We start from the raw sequence: 13862 nt of genomic DNA on the forward strand, positions 1-13862 counted from the left end.
ACGCAGATTAATGAAGAAATAATGCCAATTTTTACAAGATGATAAATTAGTTTCTATAATTGCAGAGGGTGCTAAGTGTTAAAGTAGGAATATTTTCCTCTCAAGGTAATTATCTTTTTGGCTTCAGTTAACAAACACTCAGCCAGACTGTTGTTTATCCACCTGTCACACCAAACTCCCTGCCAAGCATGTATCTGTGACACCAATTACATTCAAAAATGCATCATCAGTCTTTGTTTTAGTTTGACGTTCTCGATCAAAAAGCAATTTATAGAATTGAATTATAAAATCACCGTAGTAATGAGAGGTTGCTGAGATTGTTTCTGTGCTTTAACAAAGAAGGTAATCACAGCAATCATGTGCTGATTTCTTCTCAGTGTTAAATACATGCACCTTTTCATAACGCTGAATTGTTTTTTAATGAGATAATCTCTATGACTTGAAACTGAAATATTCAGTTCAGGGCCAAATTCACACACTACTATTATCTTCTTCTTTTTTTGTTGATATGATGGATCATTTGGCTGCAGGTAAACACTTTTTATAACAGCTTTTGAAAGGAAAGGCTGGTATTTAATATTTTTCTGACCAGCCCGTTTGCACTTAAAGGCATATGAATGTCGCGATAAGACACAAGGCATTTAACGTTTAATAAGAACACCTGTCTTGCTTTTGGCGTGTCATTTGTACACCATTTAGGCTGTACTGATTGCAATGTAAACGCAGCCGCAGTTAGTGACGTAGAATAAAGAGGGAGAAAGACTGCTTATGGTGGGCAGGAGGGGAGGTGGATGGGTCCAACAAACAGACACATTTTAACCAGGAGGCCGGTGTTTTGTAAGGTTAGTGATGTTTGTAATGTGTTTTCGGAATTTATGTTACATTGTTTAATTTATTTCTTATGTATTTTACTTATTATAAGCCCAACCATGACGTTCTTCCTAAACCTAACTAAGTGGTTTTGTTGCCTAAACCTAACTATTAATGTTACCGTAGTTTTGTTGTGTAGCACAAATGACACGCGAAAAGCGGCGTACAAATGACACATGAAATGTCCGTGTAATATCGTGCTATTTATACGCCTTCCTGTGAGACCGGATTGTTCTGACTGTCAACAAATCCCATGAAAAGACGAAAAGAGCACCAAATGCATATTCATCCACAGTGTAAAATAGTTCTCAACAAATACTATAAGTACTATTTACTCCTTTTTGAGTAACATTTGCTAAAAATTACACTGCCGAGTGGGAAAATTCTTGGCCTTTAAAAAAAATATCACATTCAAAGATTTACTTTTTCAGTAGTAATAAGTTAACTTTAAAGCGCTGAGTGCCATAGACACGATTTAACAAACAGATTAACCAGGAACTACTCAAACATGTGTAGTTTCAGTAAATTTGCACATTATTATGATGTAGTGCCATACAGAAAAAGCAACAGAAGGTGAGAATATTTAGTCCAGATGCACCAACAGTATGAATTGCACTAAAATTGTAATTTAACGTAGATCGAAATGTTTTTTGTGTCATGTTTACCAAAACCAAAACATTAAGCTCCTTTAACATAGAGATATCTTGTGAGATGCAACAGCAAAGTACAGAATAAGAGGTGAGATAGTGCGGTTCCTACTCACCTTGCCAGATGGCGTCACATAATTAGAAAAAGGAAAGAGGAGAGAAGATTACATTAACACCTGTCTGCACTGCTTGAGGGAGACATCAATCTAATAGTTCGCATCACGGCAGAGCAGTTCTAGAAATCAGAGCTTCCTGAAGATGGTTTGAATAAGACGAGAGAGGGAGGGAGGAGAGACACCGCTGAGTGATTATTCAAATAATTAGATGGAAATAGGAATCATTTGAATAAGAGCCTCATGGCACGAAGAACGCCTCAGCTGTGCCTCAAATGCAGGTGTGTACTGAAGTCAGAGCATGCTGACTTTAGACTGAATGTGTACTAGCAACATTAGTGTCTATAAACCTTGTACCTGCAACCTTTTCTTATTTTCAGTTCGGGAATAGTTCAAGGAATAGTTTTGGGAAATACACAAATTCAATTTTGTGCTAGAAGATTAGATTGATAGACAAGAGTTGTATCAATCTGCTCAGCTAACTCTCAGCAAGAAGATGAATGATATATAAAACCCTTAAACCTCTGACGCCAATAAAACTCTTTCAACAATCCTCTATCAATCAATAGCAAATAACAATCTCTCGTTAAAAATGCATTTACATTAAGTTTAAAATAACACAGTTTACCTAAGCTCCATAAAAGTTGGCATTTATAGATTCAAGGTTTTCACCCAGTAATACAGTAATATGAATATAATGATTCAACATCATGTCAACAAAGGGGATGTTGGCATCTGTTAAAACAAATCATAATGATGAAGAATGCTGTGTTTGTCTCCAAACCTTAAAAGAGTCAGGGATTGGTTTATTGCTGAACATTTTGGCAGAACAGGAAATCCCACTTGAGCAGCTTTTATTGACCTCAATATTTGGATGAAATGAACCACAAAAGGTGAAGAGGTAAAATAACAAGGCTGGCCAGTGGAGCGACATTTAGTTTGTGTTTCAACATAGTGGTTGAACAAATAAGTTGTTGACAGGGTCACTTACAAACCTACCTCTGGTGGTGTCTATCCATGCAGAGAGTTACAGTTTTATGATGGAGGTGAATGGAATTAAAGGCATTCATTAGAAAACCATCAAGACATTTGGCTTTGCAGAAACAGTGTCTCAGATACTCTGGATAATCCACTGACCTTTCTGTGAAAAGTTTTCATTTGTGCTACTTTCTACTGAAGAAAAAGTCACATGAAAACTGTGAAAACAGTGAGGTCTGTGGATCATACAAAGGAACCAGAAAGACACTGGATGGGTTTTAAATGTTTATATACAGTCAATGTGACATGCATATACTTAACATGTTTTGTACTTTTTTTTAAACTGACTCTTTAACAGAAAATTACATTAGAGAAAACAAATATACCATATAAAACTACACAGTTTCTTTGCAAGAATTAGATTAATTACACAAAGTATCTATCTCGTCAATATAGGAGAGTCAAACAGCTATTTTATACTTGTAGTCACAGTGTTCAAATTACTGCTCCCTTAACTGGCGTATCGCCTTATTTACTCTTTATATAACTGCTCTACGACCGGACATGAGAAATCCGGGGGGGCTTCATTCCTTAAAAGCACAGACACACACAAACACAGACACGCACACACACACAGACCTGGATGCCCGGGATTGCTGGAGAGCCTGGTGGGAGTGTGACCTCCCCGCTGTCAGATTCCTTCGACTGTCAGACTACATTGCGGTCTGCCAGGCGGTTGTGACCCAGCGTGAGGGAGGATGCGCCCTTTCTGTGCTCAGGCTGACTGGAGGGGGCACATGTTGGGGAGGCTACAGTACAGCGCATTCACGGCATAGTAGAGAGAATCTGCCTGGGATGCTATAGGAATAGTTTTAGTGATAGTTTGTACAATTAAATTACACTGGTTTATCTCATCTGCAAATGCAATACATACTTAGATGATGTTTATCTGTATTTTACATTGTTGGGACACTTTTCTTCATGAAGAACCTCTTCATAAAGGCAGTTTAAAACCAGTAAAGACAACTTTCACTCTAATAGAGTAAAAGAGACAAAAAGTGTTTCGCCACAAAATTCTTGCCACTGTAAAAGTACAAGAAACAACTTTCTGTCCTTCACTTGTCATTCGACCTTTAATAAGACAGCTTGGCTTATAGTATTTTTGGCAGTGTGACCCCATTGGAGAAGGAAAGAGACTATTTCAGGACCGGCTGTGTGCTATATATGTGTGTGTGTGTGTGTGTGTGTGTGTGTGTGCATGTACTGTAGCTCCAGGTTTTGTTGCAGCCCAGACGTTGCGTCAGATGAACCATCGGCCTTTTCCTTGTTATGATTCACATTTGACTTCTGGTGTTTCTGCAGGTTTTCTAAGGTATTCTGCTCTGGTGCTGTGTTGTTAAATGTGCTCCGCTCTGGATATGCAGCCACTAAACCATGACATTGATTCATCCTTGCGGAGTCCTTGTAGAGTGATGAAACAAAGCCACACAATAGCCACAAGCAGGGCTGACACTGAGCAAATATAATACCTTTGTTAATCCTTTATCTAAACCTGCGTCTCTGACCTCTCTCCTCAGTCCCTCGGAACCACGGCCATAACACCGTCCTCGGCGTCGACTTTGACATTGAGCTCGGCAACACGGCAGATGAAGCCAAGGACGACCCAGGTAAACACAACACATTTGACAGAGACAATCAGCCCTGCTCGTAGCCGACCTCAAATGATGACGGACGAGCCACATTTGGTATCTGCAAAATGAAACTGACAATCAACTCCTGCAGTGGTTGCTGCCGAGGCGAAGATATTATAGTGACCAGATGTGTTTTGATCGGCCTTTCACCAGGAGGTGACACATGACATCTGGCTGTATTCGTTTTAAATAATGGCTCACAGCCCAGAACGTACTGCCAGACTTTCCACTTTTCACATTATGCTTGCTTGATTGCTTGACTACTTGAATGATTAATTGATCATCTTGAAGCACATCATTGCACCATTGTACTCAGTGTAGAGTTCCTAAAGCAACAATAAGAGAATAGCTTTTGTGAAGAGACAGCATTTTGTTTGTCATATTTGCTCGATGTGATTTATTGATGTCAATGGTATGCAGATTAAATTGCCTAATGGTTTAGCTACGTGTTTATTTTGGTTCACGGCGCGTCGTTTGCTATGCAGTGTCAAGTGAGAAGGTATTTTCATTGGCTCAGAAAATTAACTGAGAAATGTTTTGCAGAAATCCTATTTCAGGGACAAAGTGATGGATGTTATTCCTATCTTTGAACCAATTTGTACAGAAATGCATGGATGATGCCGCAACTGTTTAGCCTGCATTCCCTTAATGTTATTGTCTAGGCATCATCACTTGGAAAGAAATCATCAGTCATTGAATATTATACCTCCCTTTTGTCACTATAGAGCATTTTATTATGGTGGAGGGTAGGCATACAATAGGCTGTATGTATAAGAACACTCACTTTTATAAAAACACACAGACATATCAGCAATTCCAGCAACTCATACAAATATATATATATATATATTTTTTGATGAATGCATTTCCACTTGAGATTTACGCAGCTCCTTTTCCACCTCATTTGTCCTCCATGATTTCAACAGTACAATAAATGTTTACATTTTTATTGTATCATCATGCTCATCAGAAGGAGCACGAGCAGTCCTCTTGCTCCCGGTAACGGATGAGTCACACAGAAGGGCTCTTGTGAAGCATCACAGAGAGAAGAATGAAGCCTCTTTGCATGTGTGTGCACTTCTCTGAAAAATGTGTTTTATTCTCTTCAGGGTCGGGGTATCTGAGCTGCTCCTTTGATGATGGCCTTTGCGGTTGGATCAGGGACAAAGACGGAGACCTGCACTGGGAGACGACGCCTGATCCGTCAGGTAATTGCAGGGCCATTCTCACTCACACACTCCAATAAGGAACAATGTTTGCTTTAGAGTCAGTAAATGGAAACGAGAATAGCTGCGTTCCTTTACCGACACGCATACATATGCAAACACACAGAGTCAGACTATCTACGCAGCTCAATTTTGTTCTACTCAATTACAGGTCAAGATGAAAATTACTTGAGGGAAGTAGTTTGTCTTTTCTGCGGATTAGTGCTTTGCTCTACAAAGCGATGCAAATGAGAGGCGGATTACGCGACCCGTCAGCGATACCTGTGGCTCACATTAAATGGGAACACGACACTGTTTTTCTTGGGGTTCAGACGAGGAGAAAACGTGATGAATTATGTTGAGAGGACTCATTAGATGCGGTGCAAAGACTAAACAGTGTAGTGCACTGGCACTGTTTAAGCGACGCTAACTACATCTGGCTTCCTCTGCCAACTGGCTTGGTCTTGCAGTTACAAGTGTGTTCCCAGACACTCAGACTGAGGCCTCATTTCAGCCAAGTTTGTGCTCACTCATTAGAGAAAATAAAGATTTTTGCCCAGACCCAGTTCCCTGGAAAATCATTCATAGTAAATCATAATCTAAGCCCTGAATAAGATTAACTACATTTAAGAGGCAACATTTCAGTTTTCAGTAGCATGTAGTGAATAGTCAGAACATTTGAATAGGGTCTTATTTATTGATATGTGCGTGTATCCATCTATATATATATGGTTTTTGCTACATCTTCAGTGTGTTGTGAAGCATGTAACTATTTACTGTTCATCACTTTAAGTTCTTCTGGCAAACACTCACGGCTGTTAGAGGATTGGCACAGATTTGAAGGGTGCTCATAACGTATGCAGAACCTCTCTGTGGCCTACAGATACGTATCGCACCCCCCGTGGTTAACACTAGCCCTATACGAATCTGCTAGATAAGCAAAATGCATCAGCATTAATCAGCTATTACCCAGAAGCACTTTCAACTTTAAATTTTTAAAACTATATAGCTCTGCTATTATAACTAATGCATGAATTAATAAAAAAAAAAATCCATTTGCCACTGCCAACTGGCAGTACTTTGAGATGAAGAAACATAAGTGGGTCAAGTCTTTTTCAATTGTCTACTTTTTTCACAGTTTCCCAACATATTCTACACTTGACCGTAAAGGATAACATTTTTTTTATTTGTGCTATGACAGACAGACAGACAGATGGGCCTACCTACCTACCTACCTACCTACCTACCTACCTACCTACCTACCTACCTACCTACCTACCTACCTACCTACCTACCTACCTACATGTTAAAGGGTCCATTCACCCAAAGTACAAATAAACACATTTTCTTACTTATACCTATCGTAGTAAAAGGCCATGCTGCTTGTTCAGGTTCGTTTTTAATTGTGCTGGCACCCAAATACAGTGAGGTGAATGGATGTATTTCGTTGCTCAAAGCATTGAAAAAAACTGACTTGCATTTGCAAGTTTGCAATGTATTTGGAAAAACTCAAACAGCACTAACTCAGGACAATCCACAGACCTTGTTGTCAACAGTTTGCGTGAGGACTGTTTCTGAAGTAGAAGGTATCAAATGAAAAACTGTTCAATCATTATGTCAATTATCCTGCAGTAAGTAGATCGGGATATTGTTTCTGGAAAGCCATGCTATTATTCAGTGCCGTAATTAATTAGAAATGGTGTCATTTCTTTTCTGTTTAATCTAGTCTACTTCAACAAATTTTTATTTCAAATCAGTTTAGGTCAACTCGTTTCAGTTTAAGTCAATTTAAACCAATTCACAAAGGTTTATAGTCCAAGAAGCATATTAATTTAAATACATCATGCACAATATGTACAGACTGGTGAGTATAAATTATGGAAAAATTTGGACAAAGTGCATAAGTGGAGTGCAACTGGCAAAGATGCAGCATACTCATGGCAGGGCGGGACATTTTTTAGTGCTACATTTTGTAAGATGCCGTCACTTGCCTCCCCAGGTGGACGGTACCTCACCATTCCCGAGGTAGGCAACAAGAGGACTGGGCGAGGGGCCCGGCTGGTCCTCCCACTCACCCCTCCCTGGAACGACGGCAATCTGTGCCTGTCGTTCCGGCACAAGCTGGCAGGCCACCACGTGGGCATGCTGCAAGTGTTTGTGAAGAAAGGGAAGCAGTACAGTCCAGCAGTCTGGGGCCGCACAGGTGGAAATGGCTGGAGGCACACCCAAATCACATTATGGGGCACAGGTCTGGAAAGTGTAAGTATAAATATTTTTTGTAAGTTCACTCATACAGTGAGAGTTTTATATGAATATTTCTACAGACATTTGGGACAGTATGTCAAATGTTTGTGTTAATGTTTATGAAAAATAAATTAGAGCAGCAGTCAAGCTGCATTTCAAAAAGAGTGGATCTGTAAAATGTAAGATTGACGTCCGCTTCGACCAGAAATGCATGCCAGCAGTATTTGCTGCAGTACCTCAGTGTGCACGTTGCTGCTGTTCATCAGGTGATCCTGAAGGGGGAGCGTGGGCGAGGCAGGAGCGGCGAGATGGCTGTGGACGACATCACCCTGAGGAAAGGCTCCTGCACAGAGGAGCACAATCTGAGGAGACTCTGACTGACGGAACAGAGAAAGGCAGAAAGAAAACAAGATGGAAAATCATCTCAAAGAGAACTGACTCTGTTGTGACACCCCCTCACTCTGGGCTCTCGCTGATCCCCCCCCCCCCCCCCCCCCCGCCGCCCCTCCCTGCCATTCTGTGAACGATATCTGAAAAATTGTGCGTCTGCAGAACAGTGGATTTCTCTTTCTCGACTGTCCATGAATAAAACGACTGAATCGAAATGTCACGGGTGGATCCCAGCAGCACACCCCCGTCTTCTCAGCCTCCCTCTCACTCCATAACCTTGTTACTATGAAACCTGCATGTACCTACTTACCATGGAAATGTCCTCCACCTAACACAGCCCTGGCAGCCTTCCAGCCACACCGCTGAGAGGCCCCACCTTCACTTCATTTCTTCCTGGAGAGAGGACCGTTCCCTCATTTAGCAGTCTGCTTTTGCCTTGCTTTGATCCTTTAGCCACAAGCCATTGCTTTTTATTTGCTTGATGTTAAAACATGTGACCAGGGGTGCATTTTGTGACTGTTTTGATCAGCAACATATCAGAGATGGTATACCTTTCTTTGAGGTTTAGAGATTAAAAAAAAAAAAGAAACTCATGTAAAAGACAAATAGTATTTGTCATAATTTCGTTCTAATTCAGATTACACATCTAATATAAACCCAAAGTATAAAATCAGCGAGAGAGTCAGTTTAGCCCTGCTTTTGTTGGTTGGTCTTATCTGAGCTTTTGGTATTGCAATTGTTCCACAGCACAGTTTGGACTGAAACGACGCAGCTTTCTTTTGTTGTCACAGTATTTCAAAGATCTGTTCGGTAGGAGAGGGTTTAAAAATTTAGCACCTTTTGTACCCTGATCTTTTATTGAAGCCTCCCAAAGTTGTTTGAACACGCCATGGTCATTGTTTTTCAGATACTTGAAAAGTGTCAAACAGAATCAGTGTATGATTTTTGACACTTGCAAATCAACACTTACTTTCTATTATACAGTATGTGCTTTGTTATATTAAGTGCAGTTTGTTATAAAGACGAAACCAACAACTTTTTAGGCTTTCACAAATTGTATTATTGTAAATGTAGTTGTGTGTACATACTCTAAAGATCTACAATCTCATGTGTTGTGTGGTTTATACGTTATGTAAATTCATACATGATATTAATTGGATTTCAAAATGGTTGGTATTTCAACTTTTAATGTACAGATGGAAACCTTGTGTGTAATGCAAGGCTGTGTTTAACATGCACAAAATGTGTATGTCCATGTGTTATGGTATAATGCTCTGTCTGTAACTTGCAAAGCACATAGTTGCATATCGTATGCTGTGATAATGAAGGGCATCGGCTGGAATTTTAAGGTTTTCTGTATGCATGGGTGCATTCACCAAATTCAGATTTATCCAGACCAGTATGTAAATAAAATACATTTGACTGATATGTTATGAAACAAAGCATTTTTTTTCTTATCCCAATAGCTGACAAGCAACACAGTGTTCAAAAGAGACATACAATATATTTTGAGCTTTTGACAACTGGTGGCGCTGTCGAGCTATGTTTTGATGAGCAGGTCCCCTTATTGTTTGTATTGTACTGTTTGTGTGATCACACAGTGAGAGCACAGGGATATCGACAGCAGGTGATGCTATGAAAGATGGCTTTCCTCTAATTAAAGAGGGGAAGAGGAAGAAGAGGACAGCCATTTGATGTTACATTAACTTTCATAATGTTAAAAACAAACCTGCATTCATCATGTTCATTACACCTTAAGGTTGCACCCAATGTATTTTGGTGATGATCAAACAAAACTGTGTTTGTGTACAGTGAAAACTCAAAAGGATACTTTTAATATAATGATGCCCCAGAACTTCAAACTACTTTCCTTATGCTGGGGCTGGGTAAAATGATCAAAGGATCAAATCACAAGATTTCTCTTATTTGTGTGTCAGCATTATGGATTGACTGTGCTTGATTTATATAGTACCAGTTTCATAACAAAATCCAATTACTGCTGTATCCCAACAAGTGAGTTCACCAAACTTTCGTCTCTAATCAGTTTCTTTACTCTTTACCGGCCACTTTGCTTTATTTGGCACAATTTGATATTAGAATATCAGTCAACTTTGGGATCTAAGATTTTTTTTATGAATAATATATAGTAATGCTAATAATTTATTATTTCAGCATTAGAGATTGACAAATCCTTAAAGTGTATACCTGTGCAACAGAAAACCTTGTTAAATTGTATGTAAATTAAAAGATTAACAGATTAGGTCATCTGAATTAATTTGATGATTATTTTATAGGAAATTAAATGTGAAAAGTGCCACGGAGAGCACAGTAGTTTTCACAGCACATAACATTTTTTTTATTAAAGGAAAGAAAGAAAATGTTCTTTGCAGATGAGCGACACAACCCGATGACGGAGCGCCAATCACTTCTAGACTGCAGACTGGTACAAAGCAGAAGGACGCATGCTTTGATTTAATATTTCATATTTCTCCCAGACATTCAAAGACACATTGTCTTTATTTATACCATGGCCATGGAGCATACATGTTTTTGAAGGCTGCGAGGTATCCGATAAAATTGAATAAAAGGAAGAATCAAACATAGTTCCAGTTAGTTCCAGCAAGAGTGTGCAAACTATATTGAACCTGCGAGCAGGTCGCAGGAAAAATGTAATGGAAAAACAAGTCATAGCATATTATGTTAAAACATTTTCATGGAAAAAAGTAATGGTAAAGTCTTTTGAAAAATTTCTTGATGAAAAAGGCATTGTATAGTATGTTTAAAAAATCCACGAAAAAAATTCATAAAAAAATAGGTGGAAAAAAGTCGTAATATAGTATGTCGAAAAATTTAATGAAAAAAAAACTCGGTGTAATATGGTGAAAGATTTCGTGGAAAAAAAAGCATAGTATAGTACGTCGAAAAAGTTTGTGAAAAAAATTCATAGTAAAGTGCTTTCAAAAATTTAATCGAAAAAATAATTCATAGTACAGTATGTCGAAAAATTTCATTTAAAAAAAGTCATCGTATAGTATGTCGAATTATTTAATGGAAAAAAAAGTCATAGTATAGTATGTCGAAAAATGTTATTATAAAACTCATAATAAAGCATGTAGAAAAATTTCACCAAAAACAGACATAGTACACAATGTCGAAAAATTTCAGGAAAAAAAAGTCATAGTATTGTATATCGAAAAATATCTACAAAAAAAGTCATAGAATAGTATGGTGAACAATTTCACCAAAAAAAGACGTAGTATAGTATTGAAAAAATCGACGAAAAAAATTCATAAAGAAAATAGGTGGAAAAAAGTCGTATAGTATGTCAAAAATGTCCTAGAAAAAAAGTCAGAGTATAATATGTCAAAAAATGTCATGGAAAAAAAAGTCACAGTATAGTATCTCGGAAAATTTCTTAGAAAAAAAGTCACAGTATAGTATGTGGGAACATTTCACCTAAAAAAGCCATAGTAAACTATGTCGAAACATTTTGCCAAAAAAAGACATAGTACAGTATGGCGAAAAATGTTATAAAAAAAGTCATAGTATAGTATGTCGAAAAATTTCATGAAAAAAAGTCATAGTATAGTATGTTGAACAATTTCTTTAAAAGAGGTCATAGGATAGTACGTTGAAAATTTCATTGAAAAAAGTCATAGTATAGTATGTCGAAAAATGTCATGATAAAAACAGTTATAGTATTAAATATCAAAAAATATCAACAAAAAAAGTCATAGTATAGTATGTTGAAAAATTTCATAAAAAAAGTAATGATATAGTATGTCGAAAAAATTTATGAAAAAATTCATAATATAGTATGATGAAAAATTTCTTAGAAAAAGTCATAGTATATTATGTTGAAAATTACTGGAATGTCATGTTATTGTATGTTGAAAAACGTCATAGTATAGTATGCTATAAAAAAGTAATAGTATATAATGTCAAAAAATTTATTTAAAAAGTAACACTATAGCATGCTATAATAAAAAGTCTTAGTATAGTATGTCAAAAAATGTCTTAAAAAAGCCATAGTACAGTATGCCATTAAAATTACATTAAAAAGTCATGGTATAGTATGCCTCTCCGGGAACCATCACCTTAACGTGGTGGAGAGGTTTGTGTGTCGCTATGACCCTGAGGGCTGTGTTGTCTGGAGCCTCGTGCTCCTGGTAGGGTCTCCCATGGCAAATTGGTCTTAGGTGAGGGGCCGGACTAAGAATGGTTCACAAAAAACCCAATGACGACACGAGGCAGAGGAGGAGTTACCCGGCCCGGAGGAAGCCCGGGGCCCACGTCTGGAGCCAGGCCCAGACGGAGGGCCCGTCAACGAGCGTCTGGTGGCCGGGCTTGCCACGGAGCCCGGCCGGGGATACCCCGAAAAAGGAACGTGGCACCCCCCTCCTCTCCATCCTGTGGGCTCACCACCTGCGGGAAGAACCGCTTGGGTCGGGTGCGCTGCCACACGGGTGGCAGTGAAGGCCAGGGACCTCGACGGACTAGACCCGGGCGGCAGAGGCTGGCTCTGGGGACGTGGAACGTCACCTCTCTGTGGGGGAAGGAGCCGGAGCTTGTGCGGGAGGTGGAGCGCTATCAGTTGGATCTGGTAGGGCTTACCTCTACGCACAGCCTCGGTTCTGGAACCGTACTCTTGGATAGGGGTTGGACTCTATTCTTCTCTGGAGTTGCCCATGGTGTGAGGCGCCGGGCGGGTGTGGGGATACTCACAAATCCCCGGCTGAGTGCCGCTACGTTGGAGTTTACCCCGGTGGACGAGAGGGTCGCCTCCCTACGCCTTCGAGTTATGGGGGGGAAAACTCTGACTGTTGTTTGTGCGTATGCACCAAACAGCAGTTCGGAGTATTCGGCCTTCTTGGAGACCCTGAATGGAGTCCTGTATGGGGCTCCAGTAGGGGACTCCATAGTTCTCCTGGGAGACTTCAACGCGCACGTGGGCAACGATGGAGACACCTGGAGTGGCGTGATTGGGAGGAACGGCCTCCCTGATCTAAACCCGAGTGGTCGTTTGTTGTTGGACTTCTGTGCTAGTCATGGATTGTCCATAACGAACACCATGTTCGAACATAAGGATGCTCATAAGTGTACGTGGTACCAGAGCACCCTAGGCCGAAGGTCGATGATCGATTTTGTAATCGTATCATCTGATCTGAGGCCGCATGTTTTGGACACTCGGGTGAAGAGAGGGGCGGAGCTGTCAACTGATCACCATCTGGTGGTGAGTTGGGTCAGAGGGTGGGGGAAGACTCTGGACAGACCTGGTAAGCCCAAACGCGTAGTGAGGGTGAACTGGGAACGTCTGGAGGAGGCCCCTGTCCGAGAGATCTTCAACTCACACCTCCGGCGGAGCTTTTCTGGCATCCCTGTGGAGGTTGGGGGCATTGAACCCGAGTGGACGATGTTCAAAGCTTCCATTGCTGAAGCTGCGGCGGTGAGCTGTGGTTTTAAGGTCTTAGGTGCCTCAAGGGGCGGCAACCCTCGAACACCGTGGTGGACACCGGTGGTCAGGGAAGCCGTCCGACTGAAGAAGGAGGCCTTCCGGGATATGTTATCTCGGAGGTCTCCGGAGGCAGTTGCAGGGTACCGACGGGCCCGAAGAGCAGCAGCCACTGCCGTGACGGAGGCAAAGCAGCGGGTGTGGGAGGAGTTCGGAGCAGCCATGGAGAAGGACTTTCGGTCGGCACCAAAGTGCTTCTGGAAAACCATCCG

At 40.3% G+C, this 13862-nt stretch overlaps 1 protein-coding gene across 4 annotated transcripts in view; it reads left to right on the plus strand.

Moving 5' to 3' along the window:
- Nucleotides 1–8727, plus strand: part of npnta (nephronectin a) — a 56871-nt gene extending 48144 nt beyond the window's left edge. For all 4 annotated transcript variants that reach the window (XM_074629287.1, XM_074629285.1, XM_074629283.1 and 1 more), the window contains 4 exons: nucleotides 4186–4275; nucleotides 5409–5507; nucleotides 7504–7763; nucleotides 8015–8727. In XM_074629287.1, coding sequence (XP_074485388.1) covers nucleotides 4186–4275; nucleotides 5409–5507; nucleotides 7504–7763; nucleotides 8015–8125 — 560 coding nt within the window. In that variant the 3' untranslated portion in view covers nucleotides 8126–8727. The remainder of the gene's footprint in view (nucleotides 1–4185; nucleotides 4276–5408; nucleotides 5508–7503; nucleotides 7764–8014) is intronic.
- Nucleotides 8728–13862: the final 5135 nt, after the last annotated feature.

This window comes from Sebastes fasciatus, chromosome 3 (genome assembly GCF_043250625.1).
Source record: "Sebastes fasciatus isolate fSebFas1 chromosome 3, fSebFas1.pri, whole genome shotgun sequence".
In the NCBI taxonomy this organism is placed as follows: domain Eukaryota; kingdom Metazoa; phylum Chordata; class Actinopteri; order Perciformes; family Sebastidae; genus Sebastes; species Sebastes fasciatus.